Source organism: Neofelis nebulosa, chromosome 1 (genome assembly GCF_028018385.1).
Source record: "Neofelis nebulosa isolate mNeoNeb1 chromosome 1, mNeoNeb1.pri, whole genome shotgun sequence".
NCBI classification, from domain to species: Eukaryota; Metazoa; Chordata; class Mammalia; order Carnivora; family Felidae; genus Neofelis; species Neofelis nebulosa.
In genome coordinates, this window is record NC_080782.1 from 172,974,129 (window position 1) to 172,995,530 (window position 21,402).

Sequence of the window (21,402 nt, forward strand, 5' to 3'; positions counted from 1 at the left end):
TCTATAATCTAGGAAAACATACATACACCCACACTCACACATAAAAAGTTTGCCTTTCCACCCTCTTATGTCAAGTGAATAATGAGTAAGGAATTCTGTTTACTGTGACCCTATGATGGTTTTTTCATTCAAGAATATTTAATAAGTGCCTACTATGTGTCAGGCACTGTGCTGGGTGTAGGCATAAAGAGTAAACAGAGATTCCAGTCGAGTGGGTGAGACCAAACAAGAGGAAATGCACCCATTCATTCACATCATGTTGAACTGCAAGCATAATGAAGAACAGGAAGCTCTGAGGGAGGCAAATGGGGATGTGAGGGAGGACATGCTTCAGATGGTCGTCCCCCTCCCCAAGGAGGTGGCGCTTATGTATTATCTTGTTTCCTTTTTATATCCATTGTTTATCAATGTCCTTATGAGCCAGGCACCATGCATTCAGTGCATGAGCTCATTTAATTCTAACTGCTCTCTGTGGTTAAGGATCACAAGCTGCTTTTACAGATGACAAAACTAAAGGGAACTGGCTAGTAAGTGGCAGGGCCAGGGCTCTGGCTCAGGTCTGTATGACCTTGGGGAAGTGTCTGAACCCCTCTAAGCCTCAAAGCCCATGGTCCGCCTTCCTTGCTTAAAAAAACAAGTGAAGGCCAATGATGCTGGAAGGGGTAGTGTGTGTGAGAAGGGTGGAAGCAGGTGAGCTACAAAGAGTAGAAGGAATAAGACCAGACTCGCCCTGAAGGGCCAAGAGAAGGAGCTCTAAGGAGCTAAGCAGAGAAGTGAAATGAACTGATGCGCGTTTTTTTTTCCTTTTCAAATTCGTATTTAAAATCAGTTACTTAACTGATCTGTGTATTTGAAAATTGTTTGGAGGAAACCACAATGAGATACCACTTCACACCCACTAGGATGGCTATAATAAAAACAATAGAAAATAACCAAAGTTGGCAAGGATGCAAACTGAAACCCTACGTATCGCCAGTGGAATGTAAGCTGGTGAAGCCTCTGTGGGAAACAGTGGGCTACTCAAAAAGTTAAACACAGAATTGCCATATGACCCAACAATTCCATAGCTAGGTATATACCCAAAAGAACTGAAAATGGGTGCTCAAATAGTTATGCATAAATATTCATAACAGCACCATTCACAATCACTGACAGGTGGAACAATCCAGATGTCCATCAACGGATGAATGGATAGACAGAATATATACCTACAGGAGAGTACTATTCAGCCACAAAAGGTAATGAAATACTGACTGATACATGCCATAACATGGATGAACCTCGAAAACATGCTAGGTGAAAGAAGCCAGTCACAAAAGGCCATATATTGTATGACTCCATTTATATGAAACATCCAGAACAGGTAGATGCATTGACAGAAAGCAGGCTGACAGTTGCCAGGGGCTGGTGGAAGAGGGCTGCCTGCTAATAAGTAAAGGCAGAACCTGAAGATGAGAGGTGGGAGGAAGAGAGTCAGCAAATCAGAGAGGTGGGTGGTGTGTGGAATGGTGAGCCTTCTGGTTGAGTGGTGCAAGGTAAGCAGCCCTGGGAGCAATGTTAGAAAGGTGGGTGATAAGTGAGGAGACACATGCATGCCACACTCAGGGGTCTGGACTTCATGCAGCCAACAGAGGATATCATGGAATTTATGCTGTGTAAGGGGGAGATCAGAGCCCACTTTAGGAAGCTTAAGGTCAGTAAGAAGTGAGTGTAGGGGATGGGGAGGAGCAGGGAGATTTCTAAGGGTAAATCCTCTCCCCAGTCTCAAGCATGTTACCAGGTCACCTGGTAAATTCCTGGCTCTTCTGCAGCACAGGGACACACTCATGACCCAAATTCACAGCCTGGACCCTTGTCCAGGGATTGGAGGACAGGAGGGGCCCCACAAGCTATGTCCATACTTGCTTTCCTGGTAGAAGAGAAATTCTCTTTAGTGGCCCACCTCCTTTGCAGGTAAGGCATGTGAGAGGATTACAAACATGACATTAGCACAAGCTGGTTTTCTCATATTCACTGGGTATCTCTAGGTGAACCGTGGACTATGGGAGCTAGAATAGGCAGGCTCTAAGAGCTCTGTGCTCCACCCACTGGAGCATTCGTGGGTCAGTATGAAAGCTCTAGGAGCACAGGAGATAACTAGAAGAGGATAGAATGCAGGCAAAAATCACATCTCCACTTCTCTGAGACAATCTTGCAGATTAGACTAAAATTTAAGGTATCTACCTCTAATTATTCCTGATCTCTTCAAGATTTTGTATTTCCAGTACAGCCAAATTATTTTGAAATCAGAGCCCCTCTGTACTGTGGCAGTCAGCAGCCACTTAAACTAAGGACTTGAACACAGCAAGCAGCTGGCAGCAGTCCCTGCTGCAGAGAGAGAGAAACGAAGACACCTCCTGTATGGGAGCTCTAAAGGATAAGAATGAACAATACATGAACAAAACAACCTCCCAACGTGGCAAGAAGAGTTCCAATCAATTACTGAACCCACAAATTTGGGGAAGGCAAAGCTTTTATCTTCAATCTCTGTTCAAACTGAGCTGAAAAAGGGACACCTGGGTGGCTCAGTTGGTTAAGTGTCCGACTTCGGCTCAGGTCATGATCTTACGGTCCGTGAGTTCAAGCCCCGTGTCAGGCTCTGTGCTGACAGCTCAGAGCCTGGAGCCTGTTTCAGATTCTGTGTCTCCCTCTCCCTCTGACCCTTCCCCATTCATGCTCTGTCTCTCTCTGTCTCAAAAATAAATAAACGTTGGGGCGCCTGGGTGGCGCAGTCGGTTAAGCGTCCGACTTCAGCCAGGTCACGATCTCACGGTCTGTGAGTTCGAGCCCCGCGTCAGGCTCTGGGCTGATGGCTCAGAGCCTGGAGCCTGTTTCCGATTCTGTGTCTCCCTCTCTCTCTCCCTCCCCCGTTCATGCTCTGTCTCTCTCTGTCCCAAAAAATAAAATAAACGTTGAAAAAAAAAATTTAAAAAAAAAAAAATAAATAAATAAATAAACGTTAAGAAAAAAATTGAGCTGAAATGGACCAAAATAACTAAAAGCTCAAAAAGCCATATATTTTTTATTTCTGAATTCTCTAAAGTCCTCTTACTTTATTTTTTATTTATTTATTTTTTAATTTTTTTTAACGTTTATTTATTTTTGAGACAGAGAGAGACAGAGCATGAACGGGGGAGGGTCAGAGAGAGGGAGACACAGAATCCGAAACAGGCTCCAGGCTCTGAGCTGTCAGCACAGAGCCCGACGTGGGGCTCGAACTCACGGACCGTGAGATCATGACCTGAGCCGAAGTCGGCCACTTAACCGACTGAGCCACCCAGGCGCCCCTAAAGTCCTCTTACTTTAAGTCAATAATTCCTTTCTAGATTCCTTCTAGATTATGGAATGTCAACCGATAAGAGGCATCTAGTCCAACCTCCTGTTTTAACTGTGAGAAAAATAAGGCTCAATTTAGACAAGAGCCTTGAACAAGGTCAAGGGCTAACTGCAGGGTCAGCACTGGACTAGAACCCCAGAGTATCTATCCAAGATCTTCTTGCTTATACCAGAGAATTAGTAATTTGATTTGTTTTGAACCTTTTTTTTTTTTTTTTTTGGCATTTGTAAGAAAAACTTGAATAGCACCAGTAGGGATATTAAACCACTTCTGATCTTTCAGAGCTTGTCTTAAATAAGTTTCTACTTTAATCTAAACTAAGAGTATTTTCCTGACGGCAGAAATCATCCAAGGGTGAACTATGACTCATTGGTATAATCTAAAGAATCTATCACTGTTCCAAAGAAATCTACTTAAGACTCAAAACCTAAACATCACATTTCTATGCTCTGTATAAAATATGCACTAGCAGGGGCGCCTGGGTGGCGCAGTCGGTTAGGCGTCCGACTTCAGCCAGGTCACGATCTCATGGTCCGTGAGTTCGAGCCCCGCGTCAGGCTCTGGGCTGATGGCTCAGAGCCTGGAGCCTGTTTCCGATTCTGTGTCTCCTTCTCTCTCTGTCCCTCCCCCGTTCATGCTCTGTCTCTCTCTGTCCCAAAAATAAATAAACGTTGAAAAAAAAAAAAAAAATTTAAAATATGCACTAGCAATAGTTAAAGGATGAAAACAATTCAAATGTCCATTGATGGATGAATGAATAAACGAAATGTGGTATTTACATGTAATAAAATATTATTCAGCCTGAAAAAGGAAGCAAACTCTAACACATGCTACAACATGGATATTGACATTATTCTAAGTGAAATATGCCAGACACAAAAGACAAATATTGCATGACTCCACTTATGTGAGAATATAGAATAGTCAAATTCATAGAAACAGAAATGGAGAATAGGGATTTGGGACAGGAGACAATGGAGAGTTATTCTAAAGTGGGTACGAGTTTCAGTTTGAGATGATGATATAGTTCCGGAGATAGAGAGTAGTGATGGTTGTACAAAAATGTGAGTGAACTTAATGCCACTGAACCATGAACTTAAAAAGGGTTAAAATGATAAATTTATGTTATATATATTTTACCACAATAAAAAAAAAAAAAGGCACAAACTTCCAGAAACACTGTCTTAAATACTTCACTTCCTAAATGTTCTTTTTTTATTTGGCAAACTTATACTGGGCACTTACTATGTGCTAAGTACTGTTTTAGGGCTGGGGTATATAGCAATGGGATAAACAGAACAAGTGTCTGCTCTTATGAATAGCTGCATGGGGGATGGGGTGAAGACAGGCAATAAACAGACAAACATACATTATGTCAAGTGGAAATGAATGCAATGGAAAAAACATCAGGTAGAGTGAGAGGGATGAGGGCGTGGCAATAGTTGGGGGGAAGTTGCTATGTTGTATAGGTGGTAAGGAGGCCAGTCTGCCTGGAAGTAATAAGGTGCCCCGGGGCACAGATCCTCTTCTTAAGTTCCTTATAAACCTTTCAAGGGAAAAGGTCAGTATAGAAATATTTCCTCTGCCATCTATGTGTTTTTAATTTGACTTAAAAAGTGATAGAAAGGACCTGGCTGACTCAGTCAGTAAAGCATATTACTCTTGATCTCAGGGTTGTGAGTTTGAGTCCCTTGCTAGGCACAGAGATTACTTAATTAAAAAAAAAATTAATTAAGGGATGCCTTGCTGGCTCAGTCGGTTAAGTGTCCGAATTTGGCTCAGGTCACGATCTCATGGTTCTCTCCTGGTCGGGCTGTGTGCTGACAGCTTGGAGCCTGGAGCCTGGAGCCTGGAGCCTGGAGCCTGGAGCCTGCTTCAGATTCTGTGTCTCACTCTCTGCCCCTCCCTTGGCTCACGCTCTGTCTTCTCTTTATTTGCTCAAAAGCAAATAAATATTAAAGTAAATAAAAATTTAAAAAATTGTTTTTTAAAGTGACAGGAAAACCAACTTCCGTATCTTTTCCGAAGAGGCATGTTTGTAAGGAGACAATTTATATCTCTCATTGCTAGAGCGCCCTCCAGTGCCTCTGTGTGAAAACTGCATTTGGCACAGATTTTTTTTGTTTTTGATTTCTTAAACTTTTGTATTTGGCCAAGAAATAAATACATATTGTCTTTGATATGTATATTAAGGACATATCATCTTTCTCACAAACAATACTGTGACATTAAATAAGAAGACAAGTGTGCTTTAAAATGAGCCTGCACTACTTGTAAAGTGGTACAATGTATACTTGTACAATGGTATTTTTAAATAATCATATAAACTTTCAAAAGGTTCACAGAGTCTCTTTTTTAATTCATTTTTTTACCAATGTAGAACTCTCAGTTAAACAGTGAACACATTCTACCACTGAACTGTGACCCTAATTTTACTGAAGGTGGCCAAGTAGGGCAATAAAGTAGGAAGTGTCTTCTAAAATTTCCAGTATTTACATGTTCCGAATATTCATATTTGAAAAGTGTCCTGCAAATACTTACAGAACACTCTACCTTCTTGGCCAGAACACAGTGAAGGGGAACAGGTAAGTAAGACGTGCCCATACTAGCATCCTATTAAAATAGAATTTTTACTTTCTCACAGATATTTACTTTGAATCCTTTATTATAAAATCAGGCACCTCTGTCAATCTCAAAAGGCCAACTAAGAGGAAAACATTACATACGGTGTAGTTCAAAAGAGAACTTGCAAAAGGGGTAAAATTCCATAGCTGTTTCCAGAACCACCTACAAGCAAGGTCAGTGTGACAGCTGAGGCCACAGAGAGAAAAGCTGGCCCTGACTGACAGCCAGAGGATGGGGTTCTTTCTAGGCCAGATGCTGACGACTGTGACAGTCTTGCTTACTTTACTGTGCACAGGCCTGCAGATGCCGAGGAAATTGGGCAGATGAGCCTCCAAAGGGCATACTGCAATCCAGGTATCTCACCCTTTCTGGAGGATGATCTGAAAACAAGCATAAAAGAGCTTAAAATGTCCATAGTCTTTGAACCAGCAAGTTCACATACAGAAATTCACCTCTAAGCACATGAGTAAGAGTTGCCAGAGATTTGGGTATAGGGACATTATCTCTGCATTTCCCGAGGCAGAAAACTTGGAAATAGTTTAAATGAATAGCTGGAATTATATACACCCAAATATATATGTGACAGAGTCATGGAACTGTAGCGTATATCAATGCTCCAAGATTAGTTAACATCCTAAAACTTAACCAAAATATAAAATCAAAGCAACTAAATAAAAAGCCACCTTAAACTTGGTTTATGGAAGGAAGGGAAGGACGATGTGGAAAAGGAGAGAAAGAAAAGAAAGGGGAAGAGAAGGAAGGAAGGAATAAATCTCAATTCTTGAGCCCATTTATTATCTACATCATTCAAGTGAGTTATTTAATTGATATGCGATAAAACATTCAAGTTAACAACATGAAATAAATTAAACCTGTTTGAATTACAATGGATTTAAATTCATACCCAGTGACCTATATGAAAACATAAACGTTATTTCTTTGATCTTTTTATTAACTAATAAAATTCTGAAACTGTGGCCATCATGAGCAATGTGTAGAGGAATAAAGAAGCCAAATGTATCAATAGAACACAGCTCCAGTTGCACTCAGGGGCACGAAAGCATATTGTTTTTACAATTAACAACTCTTCCAATCTTAAGAACAGTCATCAAACCCATCAATAACCACTCCCCAAGGAGCCCAGCTTTCTTCTCCCTGCCTTCCTAAAATTTTAGCCACATGTACCTAAAATTTTAGCGGACTTCCTCACAGGGAGTCACACATAAAATAGCAGCTCCTACAGAGCAGCCACCACAACACCCAGTTAAGGAAACTGACCAAAGGCTGTTCTCAGAAATTACATCAATCAGACATTGGCTGCTGTAAAGCCCTAACTGGAGAAAACAGTCACTTCAGGAAAGTACTGATGCTGAGCCGTGTCAGCCACTCTGTGGATGTGATTTCACTATGTATGATGTCTTCCCCCAGGCTCATCCACAACCAAGCATATGTGTTCACTTTCTAAGTCTCATATGTAAGTAACTTCAGAGAATACTCTATCCTCAACACACCACATGGAGTATTTCTAGAATAGTAAAGTGCATATGTCACTCAAACATTCTGTAAGACAGGGGCACTCAGGACAGTTCCTTGAGAGGGCAAAGACTTTGGTGGCCACAGTCTGGGGAGTAGAGAAAAGCACATGTGGTAAAATTGTCCTCAACTCCGCTATGGGCCCATGGGGCAAAGGGAGTATAGGGTAACGGTTGTTTAGTCAGAATTCATCTTCAGGTCCTGGCCTTTCCTACCTACCTGCTGGCCTTTCCCACAGAAACCATTTAGGTTACCCAATGTTCTTCCTCCTGGCCTGTACCCACACAGATGGTTCTAGTTCACAGCAAAACTCTATGACAGGGAAACAGTACAATGAGAGCTGAAGCACTACATGCTGGAATAGACAGATCCACAAGCAAAGGCTATGCTATTTAGCAGACGTGGCACAGCCTTGTTTTGGCAAACAGTACCTTGCTGGGAGTTTCCCTTTGCAGGGATATCTTCTCCAGGAGGTACCACCCATGGACACGTGCATCTTCCGATTCAGGCCCAGCTACCACTTTTAGTTCTTACTCACCAGCTTGGCTGTTGCCCACTAGTTTTTCTCTGGGATACCTCATTTCCCACCAACTTCTCCGTCCAGCCCGAGGACATATTCCCTGCCCCCAGGCTACTCCTGGTCTATGTACCCCGTCGTGGTATTTCCTACATCCTCAGAGTCTCCTCCCTCTTTCTCTTCTCTTCAGCCTCTTAACAGAGGCCCTGGTCTACCATCTTAGGTCATCTTCATTTCATCCTACAGCCCTTCACTTCTCTCTCTCTCGCCTCCCCCCCCCTTTTTTTTATGTTTATTTATTTTGAGAGAGAGAGAGACAGAGCACAAGCAGGGAAGGGGCAGAGAAATATGGAGACACAGAATCTGAAGCAGGCCCCAGGCTCTGAGCTGTCAACACAGAGCCCAATGTGGGGTTCAAACCCATGAACCATGAGATCATGACCTGAGCCAAAGTCGGACACAACCGACTGAGACACGCAGGTGTCCCAGCCCTTCACTTCTCTATCTCTAGAGTGAATAACTATCCTGCTTTGCCTGAAACAGGTTTCCTGGAATGTGGGACTTTTGGTGCTAAAACCAGGAATGTCCTGGGAAAGTTGAGATGGTTGGTCCCCTGCCTCCCGGACCACTTAACATTACTTTCTGCCTTACAACCCAAAACATAATATTTGTTTACAGCATCTCCTTTTAGCTTCTCACCATGCACTTGGGCAAGTAAAGTCAATTTCTAATGATGCCAATAAATATTTCAAAATAACACTTCAGGGCACCTGGGGGCTCATTTGGTTAAGCGTCCAACTCTATTTCAGCTCAGATCATGATCTCATGGTTTGTGAGTTTGAGCCCCACATCCAGCTCTGGGCTGATGGCTCAGAGCCTGGAGCCTGCCTTGGCTTCTGTGTCTCCCCTCTCTCTGCTCCTCCCCCACTCATGCTCTGTCTCTGTCTCTCTCTCTCAAAAATAAGTAAACATTAAAAAAACTTTTTTAACTAATCAATCTGATTCATCATATTAACATACTTAAGAAGAAAAGCCACATGATCACAACAGATACTGAAAAACCATTTTATAAATTCAAATCCATTCTTTTTTTTTAAGTTTATTTTACTTATTTTGAGAGAGAGAGAGAGAGAGAGAGAGAGAGCGAGCGAGCGTGCACGCGCAGGGGAGGGGCAGAGAGAGAGGGATACAGATAATCCCAAGCAGGCTCCACACTGTCAGCACAGAGCCCGACACGGGGCTCAATCCCATAAACCATGAGATCATGACCTGAGCCGAAATCAAGAACCAGATGCTCAACTAACTGAGCCATCTGGGCACCCCAACTCAAATTCTTGATCAAAATTCTAAGCAGGGGTGACCAGCAAAATTGCAGAGAAAGGAACTTCAAAAACCTAATCCTCTACAATAACAATGAGAATATTGGCAGTCAGAATGAACTTTTTTAGAATTCTAGACATTAACCAAAGGCCTGCAGCAATTTGGGAGCATTTATTCAAGAAACACGGATGAATCTCAGTAAGAACAGCAAACCATGTGGGTTTTTGTTGTTGTTGTTTTTTTAACTTACCCACTCCCTCTCCCCAGTTCGGTGGTAGCCTTAAAAACCAACAGTCATAATCCTTGTGAAAACCAGCAGCCTGGCAGCCACTGGAGGGGACAGGGTAGGGTGGGAGGTCTTTGAAAGCACCACACACAGAGAACTGCCACCTGGTAGCTCCCTGGAAGACTCCATTTGCAGGGCTCACCTGGCTTAGAGCCTGAACAGTGGGAACAGCATTCTCCCTGAGGGCGTTTGTCAAAACAATCAGAAGCAATTATTTAATATCATCACTACCTGAGATCCTGGATAACAGGGCAAACGACAGGCTAACCAAAAAGCTTAAAAGGAAAAGCTGGAGCCAAGAATATACAATGGAGAAACAACAGTCTCTTCAATAAATAGTGTTGGGGAAACTGGATAGCTACATGCACAAGAATACAGACCACTATATTACACCATACACAAAAATTAACTCAAAATGGATTAAAAACTAGAATGTAAGACCTGAAACCATAAAACTCCTAGAAGAAACATAAGCAGTAAAGTCCTTGACATCAGTCTTAGCAATGTCTTTGTGGATCTGACTTCAAAGGCAAGAAAAACAAAAGTAAAAGTAAACAAATGGGACCTCATCAAAGTAAAAAGCTTCTGTACAGCAAAAGAAATTAACAGGAAAATGAAAAGTCAACCCACTGAATGGGAGAAAATATTTGCAAACCACATATCCAATAAGGGGTGAATATCCAAAATATACAAAAGGAATTCATACAACTCAACAACAACCTGATTATGAAATGGGGAGAGGATCTGAATAGACATTTCTCCAAAGAATACACAGAGATGGCCAACAGGCAAATGAAAAAGATGCTCAACATCACTAATGATTAGGGATATGCAAATAAAAACCAAAATAAGATATTACCTAACCCCTGTAAAAATGGCTATTACCAAAAAGACAAAAAATAACAAGTGTTGGAGAGGGTGTAGAGAAAAGGGAACCCTCACATACTGCTGGTGGGATTGTAAACTGGAGCAGCCACTATGTAAAACAATTTGGAGTTTCCTCAAAAAATTAAGAATAGAACTACCCTATGATCTAACTCTTCTACCTCCAGGTAATAGGAAGACTTTCACTAAAAAGATATATGCACTCCTGTTTATTGTTATGTTCACTGCAGTACTGTTTACAATAGCCAATATACGGAAACAAAATGTCCATCAACAGATGAATGGATAAAGATGTGGTATATTTATACAATGAAATACTACTCAGCCACAAAAAAGAATGAAATCTTGCCATCTGCAACATGTTTGGATCTTGAGGGTATTCAAGCAAAATAAGTCAGATGGAGAAGAGCAAATACCATACAAATACCATATGATGTTATATGTAGAATCTTAAAAAAAAAAAAAAAAAAAAAAAAAAGAAATGAACAAACAAAATAAAAATAATCTCAGATACAGAGAACAGACTAATGGTTACCAGAGGGTTAACAGGGTTGGGGGCCTGGTGGGCAAAATGGGTAAAGAGGGTCAACAGTATGGTGAAGAATGGTAACTAGACTTGTGGTGGTAATCACTTTGTAGTGTATGCAGATGTTAAATTATAAAACTGTACACCTGGGCACCTGGCTGGCCTAGTCGGCAGAACACGCAACTCTTAATCTCGAGGTTGTGGGTTCAAGCCCCATGCTGGGTGTACCGATGACTTAAAAATAAAATCTTAAACAAAGCTGTATACCTGTATACCTTAAATAAAGCTTTAATGAAAAAGCTGGAAAATGAGATATCCATCAACTTTGAAAAGCTCTGACCTTTTCCTGGGCTTCTGAAAGGCCACAAACAGGGAGGAGCCAAGATGGTGGAACAGCATGGAAGTTATCTTTGTGTCTTGCGTCCATGAAATACAGCCAGACCAACACTAAACCATCCTGCACACCAGGAAAACTGATGTGAGGATTAACACAACAATCTGCACAACCTGAACCACAGAATTCAGCAGGTACGCAGCGCAGAGAGGTGAACTGGGGGAGAGAAAAGCTGTGGAGGGCAGGGAGCTGTTTTTGCATGGGGAGACAGGATGAGGCTGGGGGGGGGGAGAATACGGGGAAAAGCACCCCCCCCCCGAAAACAGCTGGAGAGAAAGTGGAAAAGTGGAAACAGCCGCAGGGACTGAACTAAAAAGGGAGAAAGGAGAGGGTTTGAAAGGCCACACACACGTGTAGGGCTATTGCTAGCAGACCCACCTTACAAGAAATACTAAAGAGGGGCACCTGGGTGGTCAGTCTGACTCCTGATTTGGGCTCGGGTCATGATCTCACGGTTTGTGAGTTTGAGCCCTGCATGGGGCTCTGCACTGACAGTGCGGAGCCTGCTTGGGATTGTCTCTCTGCCCCTACCCCACTTGCTCTCTCTCTCTCTCAAAATAAATAAATAAACTTAAAAGAATTTTAAAGACATACTAAAGAGAGTTCTTCAGGCTGAAAGTAAGTGATCCCAGACAGATCAAATCCATACACACACATACACAGATAGTAATAAAGTAATTAAGAATAAATGCATATTCCTGCTTTCTTCTCTTGTCTAATTTAAAAAGCAACTATATAAAAGAATATTATATAATTGTGTTGTCAGGCCAGTAACATATAGAAATGTAGTATATTTACCAATAACAACACAAAGGAGGTGAGAACAAAGATGTACTGTGTTAAAAAATGGCACAACTCATTGGTGGTGACTAGATGGTGACTCAACTCTATAGGAACAAATGAAAACCAGAACTAGTAAATAAGAAAGTAAGTATAACAAATACTATAAAGTGTGTGTGTGTGTGTGTGTATGTGTGTGTGAACTTGTGGCTCCTTCTCTAAGTTTCTTTAAAAGACATAAAATTGGGGTGCTTGGCTGGTTCAGTCAGTAGAGCATGCGACCCTTTACCTCAGGGTCATGAGCTCAAGCCCCACATTGGGCATGGAGCTTTCTTTGAAAATTAACCAATTAAGGGATGCCTGGGTGGCTCAGTCAGTCGAGCATCCGACTTTGGCTCAGATCATGATCTCACAATTCGTGGGTTCGAGCCCTGTGTGGGGCTCTGTACCGACAGCTCAGAGCCTGGAACTTGCTTCAGATTCTGTGTCTCCCTCTCTCTCTGCCCACCCCTACTCACGCTCTCTCACTCTCAAACATAAAACATTTAAAAAGTTTTTTTAATTAATTAAAAGACATAAAATAAGTAAAACTACAACAATGTATACTGGGTTTGTAACATATAAATATAATATGTGGGGCACCTGGGTGGTGTTGGTTGAGTGTCTAACTTTGGCTCAGGTCATGATCTTGCAGTCGGTGAGTTTGGACCCCGTATCAGGCTCTGTGCAGATAGCTCGGAGCCTGGAGCCTGCTTCAGATTCTGTGTCTCCCTCTCTCTCTGCCCCCCTCCACTCACTCTCACTCTCTCCCTCACTCTCTCTCTCTCTCTCTCTCTCTAAAATAAATAAAAAACACTAAAAAAAAAAAAAGAAAAAAGAAATAAATATAATATGTATAACTATAATACCACAAAAAAGAAGAAAAGGAAATAGAACTATATAGAAGTAACATTTCTCTTCTGGAATTTAGTATAAATCAAAAGTAGATTCTTACAAGTTAATATGTATATGGTGATATACTTATGATGGAATATTAGCCAGCCATAAAAAGGAATGCAGTTCTCATACATACAACATGAATGATTCTTGAAAACATTATGCAAAGTGAGATAAGCCAGAAACAAAAGAATGTAAATTATATGATCCCACTTACATATCTAAAATAAGCAAATTCAGAAACACAGAAAGTAGACTAGGGACTACCAGGTGAGAGAGAAGGAATTATTGCTTCATGAGTACAGAGTTTCTGTTTGGAGTGAGGAAAAAAATGTGGATAGTGGTAATGGTTGCACAACAGTGTGAATGTGGCAATGCCACTAAACTGTATACTTAGAATGGTTAAAATGACAAAGCTTATGTTACATGTATTTTATTTTACCACAATTCTTTTCAAAAATGTACATGGTAAGCCCTAGAGTAACCACTAAAAAATCTCTTTAAAAACAGTATTAAAAAAAAACTGTGTCAACTATACTCCAATTTAAAAAGTAAAAGAGTAGTTAAAAATCATTAAAGAAATTTAAAATATTAAAACATTACAAAGTATTCACTTAGTGCAAAAGAAAGCAGTAAAGAAGGAATAGAGAAACAAAAAAGTCATGAGATACACAGAAACCAATACCAATAAACACACTACAGGGGCGCTTGGGTGGCTCACTGGGTTAAGCAACCAACTCTTGATTTTGGCCTAGGTCGTGAGATCAAGCTCTGTGCCAGGCTCCATGCTGAGCATAGAGCCTGCTTAAGATTTTCTCTCTCCTTCTTCCTCTGTCTCTCCCCCACTCACACCTGCATTCTCTCCCCCCCCACCACAAAACACACACACACACACACACACACACACACACACACACACACACAGTACAAAAAAGGAAAACTAAAGACCAATATCTCTCATGAACAAAGATAGAAAACCCCTAACAGAATATCTGCAAATCAAATCCAAAAATGTATAAAAAGAATTATACACCATGACCAAATAGGATTTATTCCAGAGATACAAAGCTGGTTCAACATCCAAAAATCAATTAATGTAATCTGCCACATTGACAGGCTAAACAAGGAAAACCATATCAATTGATGCAGAAAAAGAACCTGATAAAATCCAACACCCATTCACAATAAAAAACAAAAAGTATCAGCAAATGGGGAATAAAAGACATCTACAAAATACATACAGCTTATATCGTAATTAATGATGGGAAACTGGATGCTTTCCCTAAGATTGGGAACAAGGCAAGAATACCACCTCTCATCACTCTTATTTGACATCTTATTAGAGCCACTAGCTAATGCAATAAAACAAGAAAAGGAAATAAAAAGGCACACATCTTGAGAAAGAAGAAATAAAAATGTCTTTGAGGGGTGCCTGGGTGGCTCAGTTGGTTAAGTGTCTGACTCTTGGTTTCAGCTCAGGTCATGTCTCACAGTGTGTAGGTTCAAGCCCTGCATCAGGCTCCACACCTGGCACAGTGGAGCCTGCTTGGGAGTCTCTCTTTCTCCCACTCACGCTGTCTCTCTCTTAAAATTAATTAATTTTTTAAAAAGTTTTTGAGAACTACATGATCATCTATGTACAAAATCCCAAATAACTCACACAAAATAATTCATGTAAATTATAAGTGATTATGACAAGGCTGCAGGATACAAAATTAATATTTAAAAGATAATTGCTGGGGCGCCTGGGTGGCGCAGTCGGTTAAGCGTCCGACTTCAGCCAGGTCACGATCTCGCGGTCCGTGAGTTCGAGCCCCGCGTCAGGCTCTGGGCTGATGGCTCGGAGCCTGGAGCCTGTTTCCGATTCTGTGTCTCCCTCTCTCTCTGCCCCTCCCCCGTTCATGCTCTGTCTCTCTCTGTCCCAAAAATAAATAAAAAACGTTGAAAAAAAAAAAAAAAAAAAGATAATTGCTTTCCTATAAACTAGCAATAAAGAATTGGAATTTGAAATTTAAAACATGATACCATTTGCAACAGCACCCAAAGAATGAAATATTCAGGTATAAATCTAACAACACATGTAGAAGACCTGTATGCAGAGAACTATAAAACTCTGATGAAAGAAATCAAGAACATTTAAATAAATGGGGAAATAGTCCATATTCATGGATTGAAGACTCAGTATTGTTAAGATGTCAATTCTTCCCAATTTAATCTATAGATTCAATGCAGTTCCAATCGTATCTCAGCAAGCTATTTTGTGGATATCAGCAAACTGATTCTAAAGTTTATACAGAAAGGCAAAGACTCAGAATAGCGAACATAATATGAAAGAAAACTGAAGTTGGAGGACTGATGCTACCCAACTTCAAAACTTACTATAAAGTTACAGTAATAAAGACAGCCAATAGTATTGGCAAAAGAACAGACACACAGGTCAATATAACAAAATTAAGAGTCCAGAAACAGACCCACACAAATAGGGCCAACTGACCTTTGACAAAGGAGCAAAAGCAATTTAATGGAGAAAGGACAATTTTTTCAGCAAATGGGATGGAACAATTGGATCAACATCCAAAAAAATTAGACAAACACCTTCTACTTATAAAAACTAACTTAAAATGGATCACAGGCCCAAGTATAAAACAAAATACTGTAGAACTTAAAAGTTCTATTTAGAAGGAAATACAGGAGAAAATCTATGTGACTCTGGATTTGGCAATGAGTTTTTAAAAATAACAGCAAAAGCATGATCCATGAAAGAAAAAGTAAGCATGATTTCATTAAAATAAAAAAACTTCTGCTTTGTCAAAGATACCGTTAGAGAATGAAAAGACAAGTCACAGACTGGGAGAAAATATTTGCCAAACATATATCTTTTATAAGACTTATATCTAAACTATGCAACAAATACTTAAAACTCAACAATAAGAAAACAATCTAAGAAGTAGGCAGAAGATCAGAATACACACCTCACCAAAAAAAGATACACAGATGGCAAATAAATATATGACAAGATGTCCAACATCATCTGACATCAGGGAATTTCAAGTTAAAACAAATGAACATTAAACCAACAACAGATACCACTACGCACCTGTTAGCATGACTAAACAAGTTTTTTCAACTGACAATACTAAATGCTGGCAAGGATGTACAGCATCCTTCCATTGATGATTGGAATGCAAAATGGTACAGGCACTTTGGAAGATAGTTTGTAGTTTCTTACAAAGCTACCATACAATCATATTCCTAGGTATTCACCCAATTAATTTGAAAACTTATACCCAGAGAAAATCTGCACGAGAATGTTTATAGTAGCTTTATTAAACCTTTATAGAACTAAAATGTCCTTCAATAGGTGAACAGATAGACTGTGAAACATCTCTACAATGGAATATTCAGCAGTAAAAGAAAATGAGTTAAGAAGCCATGAAAAAGACAAGGGAGGAACCTTAATGCACATTGCTAAGTGAAAGAATGCAGTCTAACAGGACTGCATACTATGTAATTCCAATTCTATGACATTCTGGAAAAGGCAAAACTATAGAGACAGGAATATGATCAGGAGTTTGGGAGAAGCCAGGATGGACAAACAGGTGAAGCACAGGGGGATTTTCAGGGAAATAAAACAATTCTGTATATAATACTCTTATGGTAGATACATGATATTATGCATTTGTCAAAATCCACAGAATTTTATAGCAAAAAGAACAAACCTTAATATATGCAATTAAAAAAAAATTCATGTGGGAGGTAGGAAATAATGCAGATTATGACAAGGGACTCTCAAACTGTATTGCAAATGTATGAAACAACCTCACTGAAGGGGATGGGAGAAATAGGCCCTGAACTAAGTAACTATGGAAATGAGTGGCACCTGTAAGACTAAAGGAAAAGGAACTGCACACAAGTACCGTACTTAGTTGACAGTTCCATCCCCCAGAGTATGGCCTAACAATTCAAATACTGCTGCATGGGTATGCTAAAACTGAACAATTAAGTAACTGGATGGTGGATGGTGGATGATGGGAGCCAGGTTTCTAACTGTTGTAGTGAAAATTTATTAATCAAGCAAAGGGGAGGAGGCTAGAATGATCCATGTGGTAATGGATTACAATTGGAGGCAGTATGAACTCAGGTTTAGGTTAATATAGATACAGTGGGTTGTTTTTGTTTTTTTTTTTTAAATTTATTTTTGGGACAGAGAGAGACAGAGCATGAACGGGGGAGGGGCAGAGAGCGAGGGAGACACAGAATCGGGAACAGGCTCCAGGCTCTGAGCCATCAGCCCAGAGCCTGACGCGGGGCTCGAACTCACGGACCGTGAGATCGTGACCTGGCTGAAGTCGGACGCTTAACCGACTGCGCCACCCAGGCGCCCCTAGATACAGTGGTTTTATACAGAAATATTCGGGGGCATCTGGCTCAGTCGGTGGAGCACGTAACTCTTGATCTCAGGTTGGTGAGTTCTAGCCCCACCTTGGGTGTAGAGCCTATTTTAAAAATATATATATTTATAGATGAAGGTATATATATATGGGTTACTATTCACACTTTTTTTTTTTTTTAATTTTCTCTGTCGGCGGAGAGGGCTTAAAAGACAGTCGAACCAATAGCATCCCTAGGAGTGGAGAGTTACGCTCCCGGAGACTGAGGACAGGTATTTACATAAATTGAGCAGTGGCTACAGGAAGCAGCAGGGCCAGAGGCAGGGTGGAAAACGAGGCATCAAGGACAGCACTTGCATGGTCCCTGCCTAGCAGCAATGGTCCTGACACTCTAAAAGCAGAAGGAAAAAGCCACCAGAAGCCGGTCTACCGGCCTGAAGCTTAAATGCAACCTAACTAGAAATTAAGGCATCTCTAGGCAGACCTAAGCTGACGTTTAGCACCTTTACTTCTCCCAATTCTGTGTGTTCTGAAGATGTGGAAACAGAGGATTTAACCCAGGGAGCAGGCTCCCTGAAGCACCCAGCACGAAAGCCTGCTGCCATGGCCTTCGTAGGATGTGTGTGTGGAGAATGAGCCCAGGTGCTAAAGATGGCAAAGAGCACTTTGAGATGAGCCCCAAGTGCCTTAGAAATAGGTGACTGCGTGTGGTCACTGGACCACATTACTGAAGGAAAAGGGGGCCTTCTGGAAGGGCCTGGGTGTTACCGCCTTGGCAGCCATCTCTGGTTCCAGGGGTGAACCCCTGAGCCCAGGGCCACATACCAGGCTCAGGTCTAGGAAAGGGGAAGGCGGGATGTACAAGACGGGGTAGGGCCTGGCGCGGGACACACTGGAGAGTCAGGAAGCAGGGAGCAAGCAAATGCAAGAAGTTCCAGACCAAGAGCCACAGGCTTGGTTTCTAAACCAAACTCTGCCATTCTCTGCTTGGCGTCATGTAGCCTCTCCAAGCCTCAGTTTCCTCGTTCTGACTTCTTCACGTGGTGGTCAGGGAGCCATATAAGTTAACGTGTGCGCATGTAGTTGGCAACTGATAGCCCAGCGGCTATCCAAGGGCGGTCCCAGCACACCCGAGAGTTCCCGACCCCCTTCGACACGGTCTGAGAGGTCTTCCCTTTTCCAACTGGCACCTCCGTGAGCCCGGAACTGCTTTGTAAACCTCCTCCAAATCAGCGGAGAGGAGACTCCAGCTGTCCTCTATTAAACCAAAGAGACTTTCGAAAATCTAAAACCACACCACTCTTTCACTACATATGGGTGTGTTAAAATGCAACGGGTGTGTTATTCGTAAATGAAGATTTTTTTAACTTGTTTTAATTCCTCACGCCGCAAAAAATTACTAGATACAAGCAAGAGCTCGTCGGGGTCCTCAATAGTTTTTCGGCGCGTAAAGGGGTCCTGAGACCAGTTTGGGAACCGCTGTGCTGAACCAACAAGCGAAGGGTGTTCTCCCTCAGCAGGCGAGCCGCCTCGCGGACGCTGATTCCAGGACCCCTTTTATCAAACAGCACACGTTCGCGGTTTCCACTTGTGGGGGGGCGGGGGGCTGGTTTTGTGTTCTGGGGCTGCTAATCGAATGTTTGTACCCATTTTCCCGGCCCCCAAGCAATGACCCTCCCACAGGGAGGCACGCGGAGGACGGGCGACCCTCGCTGGGCGTCGGCGACCTTGGCAGAGGTCGAGCCGGCGCGCGAGAGGGGCACGGTGCTCCCGGCCGGCGGGGGTTCCCGGCAGGAACTGGGGAGGCCGGCCCGGGTGGCGGGGGACCAGGGACCTGCACTCACAGCCTCGGCAGCGCCGCCGCCGTTCCGCGTGGCACTCTCCACAGCAGACGCAGCGCCATCTTCCTGACGCGCGCGCGCCCCGCCTCAGACAGGTCCTTCCTCATCTCGCCACGCCCCGTGGCCACGCCCCCCCACGTGGCCCCGCCCCACAAGCCCAGCCCAGCCCCACCTCGTCCCCGCAAGTCACGCCCCGCTGCCTGGAGCACCTGTTCCCGCCCCTAACCAGGGATGTCTGAGAGCTCAGAACCTTCTTGTCCGCTATCATGGCGGGCAGAGCAGAGGCACGGAATGGATGGCCACTTCTTCAGAGGTTTTCTGGTGACTCCATCCAGTTACTTCTCTTCGTGCTTCTGGGGTTTTAAGGCGACTTTTGCGTTTTCCCAGCCAGAACAGGCCAATTTTCAGAGGGGTTCATTGTTTTTGTTGTTAGAAGTACTGCCTAATATGTGAGCCTCACCATGTGCATGCCTTAATTAACAGTTAATCCATCATGGGATACATATGCCTGCAATAGGATCAGAATAGATATGGGCAACTTTCTGGGTCAGAGAAATGCTTCTGAAGTAGGGCAGCAAACACAACTCTTCACTCTAACTCCTTCCTGCCAGATTGCATTACTTTCAGCAAATACAACTCCTGCCGCTTCACAGTTGGGGGACTAAGGTATTAACACAGGCTTTACTAGCTGTGCTAAACTTTACTAGTTCAGAACTTTACTTGGTTCAGCAAGTGGTTCCCAGACTGTACTAGACTTTAGGCAAGTTACTTAAGTTCTCCGTGCTTCAGTTTCCTCCTCTATAAGATGGGAATATAAATATACTCACCTCATAGGGCTGTTATAAGGATAAATTGAGTTAATATATATAAAGAGCTTAAAGCCTTGCTGGCCCAGAGCAGGTGCTCAGTAGCATTAATTACTTCTCCTTATTACCATTATTACATCAATTCTCTTCTTAAAACCCTTTGGTGGCTTCCAATAGGAAGCATTTAGAATAAAACCCAAATTCATCACCGCAACTCTGAAGGCCTTACAGGATCTGACCTCTGCCTATCTCTCCACCTTACTTCAGCCCCATGTTCTTCTTTCCACTTTTTTTAAGTTCACTAAGCCATTTCCCACTTTAGGGCCCTTACCTACCATGCATGTTGCTCCTTACCTACCAGAACACTCACAGCTACACCTTCTTGTCCTCTGGGACATTTAGACTACTTGCCCCCTGCTCAAAGAGGCCTGCACTGACTGCCCAAACTAGAGTGTCCTCCCAATCTATTCCACTGGCACAGCAACCTGACGGTTTCCATCACAGCCCATATCACAATTTGTATGGGTTTGTGAATTCTCTTCCTTTTTCTTAATATATTTTTTTAAAGTTTATCTATTTTGAGAGAGAGAGAGAGAGTGCAAGTGGGGAAGGGGCAGAGAGAGAGGGAGAGAATCCCAAGCAGGCTCCATGCTGTCAGTGCAGAGCCCTATTCTGGGCTCAGTCCCACAAACTGTGAGGCCATGACCTGAGCCCAAACCAAGAATCAGATGCTTAACTAAGCCCCCCAGGCTCTCCATGAATTTACTTTCTTATTGTTGCCTTTCCCTCAGTGGTTCTCAAGGTGGGAGGGAACTTCTGCCCACTGATCAAAGAGAGGGGGGGCTTGTATTATTGTCCTTTAGGGGACAGTGCTAGGGTCATGTGGGAAGTCCCCTCTTAGAAAAGCCACTAGTGCTCTAGTTTAAAAAACATCATCTTGGGGCGCCTGGGTGGCGCAGTTGGTTAAGCGTCCGACTTCAGCCAGGTCACGATCTCGCAGTCCGTGAGTTCGAGCCCCGCGTCAGGCTCTGGGCTGATGGCTCGGAGCCTGGAGCCTGTTTCCGATTCTGTGTCTCCCTCTCTCTCTGCCCCTCCCCCGTTCATGCTCTGTCTCTCTCTGTCCCAAAAATAAATTAAAAAATGTTGAAAAAAAAAATTTAAAAAAAAAAAACATCATCTTTAGGAA

The 21,402-nt window shown here is 42.5% G+C and overlaps 1 protein-coding gene across 9 annotated transcripts in view; it reads right to left on the minus strand.

Annotated features, from left to right (window-relative positions):
• Window positions 1-19,523, minus strand: part of CLYBL (citramalyl-CoA lyase) — a 264,184-nt gene extending 244,661 nt beyond the window's left edge. For all 9 annotated transcript variants that reach the window (XM_058743881.1, XM_058743891.1, XM_058743870.1 and 6 more), the window contains exon 1: window positions 19,414-19,523. In XM_058743881.1, the coding sequence (XP_058599864.1) occupies window positions 19,414-19,517 (104 nt within the window). In that variant the 5' untranslated portion in view covers window positions 19,518-19,523. The remainder of the gene's footprint in view (window positions 1-19,413) is intronic.
• Between the last annotated feature and the right edge of the window lie 1,879 nt (window positions 19,524-21,402).